This window comes from Benincasa hispida, chromosome 11, assembly GCF_009727055.1.
Source record: "Benincasa hispida cultivar B227 chromosome 11, ASM972705v1, whole genome shotgun sequence".
NCBI classification, from domain to species: domain Eukaryota; kingdom Viridiplantae; phylum Streptophyta; class Magnoliopsida; order Cucurbitales; family Cucurbitaceae; genus Benincasa; species Benincasa hispida.
In genome coordinates, this window is record NC_052359.1 from 52,750,281 (window position 1) to 52,761,818 (window position 11,538).

The 11,538-nt window shown below is 35.2% G+C and overlaps 2 protein-coding genes across 3 annotated transcripts; both read left to right on the top strand.

Annotated features, from left to right (window-relative positions):
- The first annotated feature begins 1,253 nt into the window (after positions 1-1,253).
- Positions 1,254-4,967, top strand: LOC120091099 (putative serine/threonine-protein kinase). The gene is made up of 6 exons (XM_039048940.1): positions 1,254-1,797; positions 1,972-2,087; positions 2,234-2,444; positions 3,072-3,309; positions 3,917-4,067; positions 4,388-4,967. The coding sequence occupies exons 1-6, from the start codon at positions 1,728-1,730 to the stop codon at positions 4,754-4,756; spliced, it is 1,155 nt and encodes a 384-aa protein (XP_038904868.1). The 5' UTR covers positions 1,254-1,727; the 3' UTR covers positions 4,757-4,967.
- Positions 4,968-6,101: 1,134 nt separating this feature from the next.
- LOC120091100 lies at positions 6,102-7,958 on the top strand. Of its 2 annotated transcripts, none has more exons than XR_005485656.1 (2): positions 6,102-7,529; positions 7,653-7,958. XR_005485656.1 is itself a non-coding variant. In XM_039048941.1 (2 exons), the coding sequence occupies exon 1, from the start codon at positions 6,561-6,563 to the stop codon at positions 7,425-7,427; it is 867 nt and encodes a 288-aa protein (XP_038904869.1). In that variant the 5' UTR covers positions 6,102-6,560; the 3' UTR covers positions 7,428-7,459; positions 7,653-7,958. The 2 variants fall into 2 exon arrangements, 1 of the variants encoding a protein (XP_038904869.1); XM_039048941.1 differs by having other exon boundaries at positions 6,102-7,459.
- Positions 7,959-11,538: the final 3,580 nt, after the last annotated feature.

Consider the following 11,538-nt stretch of genomic DNA (forward strand, 5'->3'; position numbering starts at 1 on the left):
TCTTTTTTCTTTTCGATGGTAGCTTCTATCACTGATAAACATGCTATTAGTAATAACTTCTAGGCATTCCACTTATATTTTAGCTCGAGATTCAACTTTATTAATTAAATTCACTAAGTTGGCTATCAATGATAGATTTCTATAAGTGGCTATTAACTATGAAAATATAATCAAAGATTAAGCTATCAATGATTAAAAATATTAGTAGCTATCACTGATAGACTTTCATTTACTATTTATATTTATTATTTTTTATAATAATCAAACTTGATGATTGACTTATTGGTATTAAGTCACTTATGTATTGAGTACTTTCAAGTTTTGAGTACGAAACTCAACCTCATAATTCTTGTGAAAAAAAGAGAAAGAAGAAAAAATTCAAATAAAGGAAAGAAAAATTTAAAAAATAAGAGAAAGAGAATAAGCAAAAATTGAAGAATAAAGGAAAGAAATAAAGATTAGATAAAGGAAAGAAGAAAATAAAAATAAAAAAAAAAAAAAGAAAGAAACAAAATCTGAGAAAGAAAAGAAAAGAAAATGAAAAAAATGACAAAAGTGAGGGAAGAGGCAAAAATCGAAGAAATAAAAAAAATAAAAAGATTAAAAAAAAGAAGGTGTACAACAAGATAACACTAGAAAGGACAAAATTGGAAATTAAATAAAATTAAAAAGATTGAGTAGTCAACTCATTCATAATTATAAATATTTTAAAGTTGTAATATATTTTTATATTTTTTTTTTTTATTGTTCTATGTATTACAAATATCCAAACGAAAACGCTGCAACAATGACATCCTTTAATATGGGATTTTTTAAAAAATTATTTCCGAGTTCAACAGATTTTAAATTTAAAAGTAATAAAAAGTAATTTTGTAAGAATATATTATTTCCAAACCTTTTTATACCCAGGAAAAGCTCTTTTGTGATTTGAATTTTGACGTCACGGGAGAATATTGAATTACGCCATACTGAAGCGGCTGAGGGCACAAATGACCTTTCTCATGAGGCGGCACCACCACCACCACCACCACCTAGAAGTACAGTCGACGTTAGAACTTAGAATTTACTGTCTGAATCTTTTGCTCTCTGACCAAAGAAAAAGTAAGCTCCAAATGGAAGTTAAAAATGATGTCAAATTACAATATGAACTTCTTGCTCTGAAGTCTGACCAGAGAAAAGTAGACTGAAAATTGTATTTAAAATAATAATAATAATAAAGTAAACTGAGAGATGTGTAGACGACAAGACGGATTCTATGGCCAGCCTGCTTCCGATTTTAGTTTATCGTGATATATTAACCAACCCAACGACACTCTTTAAAACTTCAACTGTTTGGTCACCTGTTCCTTGAACAACTTTTTCTCGAATCCTTGGACTAACCCACCCACGAAAATTGAAATTTGAAACGATCATGTTTTCCTTCTAGAGAAGAAAAAAGTTTGGTCACTAAGAGACAATTGGGTCTTTAGTGTAAAATGATTCAACATTTTTTATAATTTAGTCATTCCCTTCATCTCAATCTCTTCTAAATTTGAGCAATTCCAGTTCCTGTTGAAATCACGCCACCCGCCTCGTATTAGCTCATCCTTGCTTGCTTGGACAATTATCTTTGTAGCATATTTTGGCCGTGCGTGTCAGTTGTCGTTAAGGAGCTCTTCGGTGTTTCAGGGGCCGATAAGGGTTGAAGGAAGGGATGTAAAAAAAGTGGTTGATGTGTGTATATTGCAATGGCTTCTTGTTGCTTTGCAATCCTGAGTTGCTGTAAAGGAAATAGCAGCACCGAGGAAGCGGCAGAAGGTGAGAATCAGGTAACTCTGTTTTTCTTTAGTAGATTCTAGGTTTAATTTTATATATTCTATAGATCTTTTCGAATGGGTTTCTAACAAAATTCTGATAATTTTAGGTTTGTCTTTAAATAAGTAATTAGTATATACTCTTTTAAATGATTTTCTTCCCTTGCACTTGGTTTAGGGATTGGTGTTACCAACAATGTACGCGTCTTTTCTTATAATTCCCTGAGGTCAGCAACTAGGAATTTTCATCCATCAAGCAGAATAGGTGCCGGAGGTTATGGAGTTGTCTACAAAGTGAGACCAATGGACAATCTTATTTTTATGATTCTCTCCTGTAATTTCTTTCCTGAAGGTAGGTTAGGTTAGGTTAGGTTAGTTTAGATACATTTCCCATATTAATTCTGATGCATTTTGAATCTGTCATTGATTTGCGACGACAGGGAGTTTTAAGGGATGGCACCAATGTTGCAATCAAATCACTGTCTGCAGAATCAGCCCAGGGATCTCGTGAATTCTTAACCGAGATAAATATGATATCAAATATAAGACATCAAAATCTTGTTGAACTGATCGGTTGTTGCGTTGAAGGCACACATCGAATTTTGGTGTATGAATACCTGGAAAACAACAGCCTTGCAAGTACTTTGCTTGGTAAGTTTCCACAGCATTCAAGTTGATATTTTATATATATATATATATATATATATATATATATATGTTCCAGGTCAGTATAAATTTGTATTATGTTATATCTCCGGAAGTCTTACGCTAGTTAGATATTTTGTTTCAAATCTTAAATTCCAGTTTGGTTAACAACTTAACATGTGTTTCTGGTTTTCAGTATAATCTCTGACATGTTCCTTCCTTAATTTGGCTTGTAAACAAAATACTTGCAGTTAGTTTATGAAATTATCATCAGTATAAGATTATGATAGGTATCATTTATTCACTAGTAGGAATTATAATCTATCAACTAATGACTACTTCGAGAGGGTCATTGATCTCTCTGCATCAGACAACTTCAACCAAGTTTCTAAACAAGAAAAACTAGACTTTGACGACATATATGAAAGACCGAACACAGCCAAAGAACGTTAGTTATAACTTCCAATTCCATGATGTTTGTAATTTTTCCTGAATATCCGTGGCTATATCCTTAAATTTGAGTTACTGATATCGATATCATATCGATATTTTCATCTGTCAGCTTTGACACATTTCCCTTCGTGCCCTTCCTTGAATGCACTTTCAGAGTTTGAGTTATAACTATCATTTCAGGTACAATGAGTAAGGATGTCGTTCTGGATTGGCCAAAGAGAGCTAAAATTTGTGTTGGTACAGCTTTGGGTCTTGCCTTCCTACATGAGGAAGCCGAACCATCTGTTGTTCATAGAGATATCAAGGCTAGCAATATACTTCTTGACAGAAACTTTGATCCTAAAATAGGAGACTTCGGGTTGGCTAAACTTTTCCCAGACAATGTTACTCATGTGAGCACTCGAGTGGCCGGAACTGTGTAAGACTGTATTTCATTATCTTGATATTTGTGAACTTTACTTCAAAAGTATGTTGAGGACGACTCTTTTCCGTTGTCTATCATTATTGTAGGCAGAGCAACAAAATTTATCTTGTTTACTATTTGAACTGCTGTGTCGTATTTGTAGTAATCTGCTACCATAAACAGGTAAAACTAAAAAGGGAAATTTTAACAGTTGATCACCATTATCTTTGTGGCTTATGCAGCCTATTCAATCATCAAGAATAATAATATCTTCATTGGACTAATGAGTTTAGCCAGGTTAAATAGTCACACAGCAAGTAGTTTGTATGATGGCCGATTACTAAATCAACAGAGCTCAAATGTGAAGTAGAAATGAATTGGCTGTTGTGAAAAAGTCCAATAAAGAGAGGTTTAGAAGTTGTGTACTGGTTGATGTTGGGTGGTACATGCATTGCATTCATAGGATCTAGTTGCCAATCCCATCTTAGTTTGCTGTCATTGGTTTTGCTTCTTCAGTCGTCCAGACACCTTCAAGATGAGCCACAACACTAATTTCTTGATCTTTTTTGCTTGATATTCTGTTCCTCTTTAATTATTTTCCGACCATTTTGTGTGCCTACAGTGGATATTTGGCCCCCGAGTATGCACTTTTAGGACAGTTGACAAAGAAGGCAGATGTATACAGTTTTGGTGTACTCATGCTGGAAATAGTTAGTGGAAGTAGCAGCAGTAAAACAGCATTTGGAGAAGAGTTGTCGATTCTTGTGGAATGGGTACATTTCCAAAATTTTTTAACTAGAACTTATTGCTCATTCATTTATGGAGTTGAATGTTACTTTGCTTTCACGAGTACTACTATTAAATAGGGACCAATGCATGTAATCATTAGATATAGGTTTAGATACAATAATATAAAAAGGGTATGTGATCTTAAGCTGGTGGATAGAAGTCATGGGCAAGTTAAATGAAGTTCACTTTTAAAAACTTGTTAGAACTCTTTTTTTTGGCATCCTCAGTCAAACTTCATTGCATGTATAATCATTTTCCATACAGTATACTTCAATTGGGTAAATTTGATTCGTGCCACTTGTAGACTTGGAAATTAAAACAAGAAGGACGGCTGGTAGAACTTATAGATCCGGAACTGATCAATTATCCGAAGGCTGAGGTGATGCGTTTCATCACAGTTGCACTTTTCTGTACCCAAGCATCTGCAAATCAAAGGCCAACCATGAAGCAGGTTGTGGAAATGCTTTCAAGAGAGGTACACCTTAACGAAAAACTATTGACAGAGCCAGGAGTGTACAAAGGACACAAAAGTAGGAAGTTAAATGGTGCTGGTACTAGTTCTGAGGGAACGTCATTCTCCCATGGAGACAGAGGTAAAAGAGCTATAAAGTCTTGTACTTCTTCACCCCAATTTAATAGCTCAAACAGTCTGACTCAAATGCTTCCTAGGTGATACTTAACCACTGCTTCTATTCCCCTTGGTAGTGTAATATTTTCGATCCAATCCTACAATTTACTTGCTTGTGATACACAACCCACTACTATTCTTGGTTTCTACTTACCTTCATCCAAAAATATAGAACTTTTTACTATTTCTCATGGCTGTAAGACAATTGTTTATAGAAGTTCTTGAATGGGAGGAAATAATAGAATATTTATACTCCTGTCCTGTCTCCTGCATTTTTTGAGCTCTATCAGGTGCCGAAGGCTGAGGAGATGCAAGTTGGATGCTTCTTTTTGTTGTATTGTCTATTTTATGAATCATTCTTAATGATTTAACATATTTTTTTCTTTTTTTTTTTTTGACCCATCATGCCATGTTTCCATGGATCTAGCCGTGAAGAGTGAGAACTAGGAACCAACCTTGTTGATTGGGTTGCTTTGTATTGGGGTTCTAGTTATTTAGTAGAGTCTCGTAACTACCGAAACAAGAAGTATTGGAAGAGGTTACTAATTAGTGTTTTGATCCAACCCAAAAATTTAGATACAGTCATGCAAATACCCTAAAATAGCTAGGATATTCGGCATATTTTAACACACGTATTATTCTAAAAATAATTTAAATCACACAATCATCAAGTCATGCAAATGTAAATACCATATACTAAAAAATTGTCAACTTAAATGGACATTTAAAGTACAGCACCTTCAATCTTCAACTTCACGCAGCCGATCGGCAGCACCATTAGCCCAACTTGTTTGCAACCATTTTTGGTTGCTCCAAAAGTTGAATGTTAAATCTATTCTTGGCAAACTTTACGCTATTCTTGGCCACAATTAGAATGCCAAATCCACAATTGGTGCGTTAAATCCAACAATAGTAAACTTTATGCTATTCTCGGCCACAACCAATACTTTTCCTCTCTTCATTTAACAACGAAGAGATCATTTTACAAAATTTTAAATCCCAAGTTTAATCTTTTGTATCGATCATAAACTCCTCTGTAATGGTTATCTTCCATGTGGTGATCCAGATTCTATTCAAGTTTCCACTAGAGTCTTTACTCTGGTTCAAGTCTGTAACGACCTTAAATTACTAACAAAACATTTATCAAATTCTTTCCCTCATAAACATGTCCTCCTTATTGAGAACGAGTCCGGTCAGCAACATGACTGGTCAAATGCTGACGAGGCGCCCGACATAGCTGAGGTGGATTCCCCCTCTGTCACTCTGGATTTCCTCTAGAGGATCTTTTCTGTTACAACCGATTTCTCTCCCTTGCTACACGTAGCCCTAGAAATTTATTCTTCTCACTTTGTCTTTATTCACCTTTAATTGTGTATTAATCATTCTTTCTCATCACTCTCATTGTAAGAGGAAAATACAAATTAATATATACAAGAAGAGGAATTCTCTTATTTCCTTTCTCTGTCTCTATCTCTCAATCCCTTATCTTCCTATTTCCTATTCTGGTATCAGAGCCAGCAATGGTGAATACTGAACCCTTCTCCTTATTCTCAGTTCTGCGTCACGTCATTACCAACACCGAAAATACGATAGAACCTCCTCTAAATCAGCTCTTAAATCAAGTGACGTCCATTAAAATGGACAGGTCGAATTTTCTTCTTTGGCAAAACCTCGTCTGGCCCATTCTCAGGAGCTACAAGCTAGAAGGCTATCCAACAGGGGAAACTCCATGCCCCAGTTGTTTTATCATAGAAAATGTAAATGCTAGTGAAAGCTCCAGCGAGAGCTCAAGTGCTGAACCAGGTGCATCAATTGAGAAAGAGCACCAACCAAATCCAGTTGAATAGCAATGGACAAGCTTCTCTTGGGCTGGCTCTACAACTTGATGTCTCAAGATGTCGCAACCCAAATGATGGGGTTTCAAATTTCCAAGGATCTGTGGGAAGCCGTTCAGGAACTGGTAGGCATCCAATCCATGGCAGAAACTAATTATCTCAAGCGATTGTTCCAACAAACATGCAAGGGAGCTTTAAAAATGGGTGAGTACTTGGCCTTAATGAAAAAATATTTTGATAGGCTTGCCCTTGCTAGGAGCCCCGTGTTTGCTATTGATCTTGTTTCTCAGGTGCTATCAGGGTTGGATGAGGAATACAATCTCGTAATAGTAGTCATTCAAGGCAAAGGTGCAGTACGCTGGTCAGATATGCAGTCGGACTTTCTTTCTCACGAAAAATGCCTTGAATATCAGCTTGCAGTCAAATCAAGTGTGTTCGGAATGTCTGGCTTATCTCTATCTTCTAACCCTTTTTCTGTGAATGTGGTGCAAGGTAGCACTCAGACCAATCAAAATCAGTATCAAAATCCACAAGGTGCCACCCAATTCTTGAATTCTGGGGGGTGGGGGGTAGAGGTCGAAATAGAGGAAAAGGTCACTAGGACAATGCTTCGACAAATCGGCCAACATATCAAACTTGTGGAAAATTGGGACACACGACCGACATCTGTTTCTTTCGCTATAACAAAGAGTTCAACAACCCCAGACAAACTCACAATCGGGCTGAATCCACCCAACTGCCTACCAACCGAACTCAGGATCAAAATCCATCACCAATGGTTGCCAATTCCAACATTTCCTCCCTTGAAACAGTGGCTGACCCAAACTGGTATGCCGATGGTAGGGCCACCAGCCACGTTACCAGCAACCGCAAATTTCTAACATCCGCTACTGATTACACAAGTATGGAAAAGGTGATTATTGGGGATGGTACTCCCTTGAAAATCTCTTAGTTGGGTACCTCTGTTATTCGTTCTAAATCAGGTTCTCTCTTTACAAAATATTCTATATATTCCTGATATAGCTAAGAATTTAATCAGTATATCAAAGTTGGCTAAAGATAATAATATTTTCGTTGAGTTTCATGCTAATTTTTGTGTGGTCAAGGATAAGGATTCGGGGGAGGAGCTACTGAGAGGCACACTTAAGGATGGTCTCTACCGGATGGAATGCACCAACCTGTTGATAAATATCATGTCTAGAACTCAGTTTGATGGAAGTTTAGCTCGGTTGATCACAGTTTTCCTTCTTTGCATATTTTACATACTAATGTATCAATGTCCACAACCTGATTACACAAATGTCTTGGACATACATCCCCTAAAATTTTGGACAAACTGATTAGAGGATGTAACCTCAAAATATCTATTAATGCGAAAAATAAATTCTACAAAGCTTGTCAATTCGGAAAAATGCATAGCCTACCCTTTCCCCTTTCCTCCTTTCACGCGCAGTACCCCTTCGACCTAATTCATATTGACCTATGGGGACCGACTCTGGTGTTGTCTGCTAATGTGTTCAGATATTATATTTTATTTATTGATGACTTCAGTAGGTTCACCTGATTATACTCTCTAAAATAAAAAAGTGACACTGCTTCTGCTTTCAAAGACTTGCAATCTCTTATGCATACTCAATTTGGTAAAGTAATCAAATCAATTCAAATGGATGGCGGGGGTGAATTCAAGATTGTTGCTTATAGCTGTAAACATCTGGGCATTCAAATCAGAGTCTCCTGTCCTTATACTGAAGGAACTTGTATGAGGAGAACCTTAAGCAGAAGCGAATCGATCAAATTTCACTAATTATTGAATACAAAGTTTACAGTAAACATACAAATAAATATGCATTTAAAATTAAATTACAATATGTTTGACTAGAAAAGGTTTCAAAAAATATCACCTTTATAGAACCTTTTCTTCACGATCCTCCCTCGAATGGAATCATGAACCTTTTGAAGACAAAAAAAAAAAAAAAAAAAAAAAAAAAAAAAAAAAAAACTCAAACCAAAACCCAGACACTACAAGAGTGAAACCTTAGTATTCTCAGGGTGAGAACCCAAGAGTGGTGGGCTCTGACTCTTTTGGTTTAAAAGGGAATATTAATTTGGAGGAGAAAGAAGATTGAGAATTTTTTTCACAAACAACTCAAAGATACAGAACTCTTCTGTAAACCTCAATCGTCCAACAACATTAGCAACTAGAAGAAGAAAACATTTTTCTTTTTCTACTTGCCCAAAATTAACCATCGCCCACTCATGTGGGTGGAGAGAAAAAATGGGAAAGGGAGTTGTAACTCCTTTCCTTATTATTAAAATAACAATAATAATATAATATAAATAAATATGATAACTAACTTATCATATTATATTTACATTAAATTATATGTTATATGAAATATAAAATTTAACATATAGTTTTAATATTATATTACATATAATATAAACTATAGTTTTTTTTTCTCTATTATATGACATGTAATATAAATCATATTTATATTAAATTTAACAACTATGAATCACATTCATTGAAAATATATTTGAATCTCATTTAAATATTTATTTCCTCCTATTAAGCTATAATGTATCAAATACATTATGACAATTATATCATATATAATTGAAATAATTTAATTATATCCTATATAATTAAATCTCTCTATTAATTTGAACAATTTAGATTAATCAAAAAACAAATTCTTAACTAAATCCTATTGAGCTACCAATAGGACCTCATGGATCTGTAGTTTGAAGCTCCAACGGTACATGAATAATTAATTAAAATCTTTAATTACATTATTCACCATCCGTTAACTATCGAGCACTCCACTAAAGACCGACAACTTCACTCTTCGCACTAAAGATATACTTTGTGTCCATTGGATATAACCAATTAACAGTACAATGATCCTTCATAAATTGCTCGTAAGTATAGCTGGGTCAAATTACCGTTTTACCCCTATAGTTACATCTAATTTCTTAAGGACCACTGATTCCTCTAATGAACAATAGATCATAGTCCTACTATGACTAAACCCCTCTTGGCTAGGAGAGGGTGTGACGCCACATTGTTTAAGACCCGGAATCAGCCTTAAAGGAGTGATTTATCTACTTTCCCATGCTTCAGGGAAGGAGTGAATTCCATCTTGTGTAGCTATGTTCCTAGCTCCTCAATTAGACGAATCTCCAAAATGGTAGGCTTGTTGAGTCGGCGATCTGGTCACTTTTACCCATACAAATTAAAGGATCGCCCTCATAGGCAGGAGTTCACAACTCACTCAGGATTCAGGTCATGTTACCTATGGTCATCTTAGTGAAATGTAAGTCTCTATTATGAATAGTGTTATATAATGAGACTAAACATTTCGTGGTCCGATTTTATACAAACTTCTTTGTATAGAATATCCCCACTCGCATGTCTAATATATGAATGATTAGGATCAAATCATTTATAGCACTTTACAACAATTGTAACACCTACAAAGCGGGACATACTCATAGTGTCACTAGGATAAGGTACCCAACCTTATCCATCTACTACAGACCATTTAGGTTATGACTTAAACATAATCCACCCGTATGTCTCCACATAGATGTTTAAGTTACAATGATAATTTTGGATGTTAGTTTATTGGTTTGTGGTTAATGCAACTAAAATATCACATATTTTATAGACAATGAATAAAATATCCAATTTCTTAGGATTAGCCTCAAGCACATGTGCTGAGCAACCCTAGATTCTGAAATGACGTAAACTAGTTTTACAACCATTCCATAACTCCAAAAGTGTTCTGGCAACACTCTTGGAGGGAACGCAATTCAGGATGTACGCTGCAGTCTCTACTGCATAACCCCAAAACAAGTTAGATAAGAAAGCGTAACTCATCATAGACCGAACCATGTACAAAAGGGTTCAATTTCTCCTTTTTGATACACCATTTTGCTGAGGTGTACCAGGTATTGAGAGTTTGGATACTATTCCATGTTCTATCATATAGTTATGGAATGTTAAATCCATAAACTCTCCACCTCGATCAGATTGAAATGTTTTAATCGTTCTATTTAATGCATTTTCAACTTCAGCCTTGAATTCTTTGAACTTTTCAAAAGATTCAGACTTATATTGCATTAAATAAATGTACTCATATCTTGAATAATCATCAGTAAAAGTGAAATATTCATAACCTCCCCTAGCTTTTACATTCATCGGACCACAAAGGTCTGAATGTACTAGCTCTAGAGGTTCTTTGGCCCTATAATCTTTTCCAGTAAAATGTCTTTTAGTCATCTTGCCTTCAAGGCATGACTCACACACAAGTAAAAATTTTTCTTCTAACTCGTTTAGAAGTCTATTCTTCACCAACCTCTGGATTCTATTGAGATTAATGTGTCCTAGCCTTAGGTGCCAAAGTTGGGCATTTTCCTTAGGAGAAATTCTAAGTCTCTTATGTTGAGTTACAACAGTTTTAAACATCTCTATGTTATGGAGGACATTTGTTGCTAACGGCCTTAGCACATACAAATTGTTTTCCAGTTTTGTAGAATAAACATCAACACCGTTCTTTGTAATAAACACTTTATTAAAAGAAAGTTAATTTGATAAGATTGTTCTAACAAGCACTTTACATAAACTAAGTTCATTTTCAAATCAGGAACTACAAATACATCATTCAAAATGAGAAATTTGTTCTGTAAAGTCAACCGAAGATCTCCCACTATCACAGTTGAGACGACGTGTCCAGTTCCAACTCACATCGTCATCTCACCAACATCAAGTTTCCGCAAGGAACTAATTCCCTGAAATGAAGAACAAACATGGTTAGTGGCCCCAAAGTCAATAATCCAAGCAGAATCATCATTCTCCACTAAACAAGTTTCTAAGACAAGCAAATCATATTTACCTTGTTTGACTTTCTTCTTTTTTTGTCAAATATCTGGGGCAGTTTCTCTTCCAATTCCCATCTTGGTTGCAATGGAAACATTTTCCTTTATCAA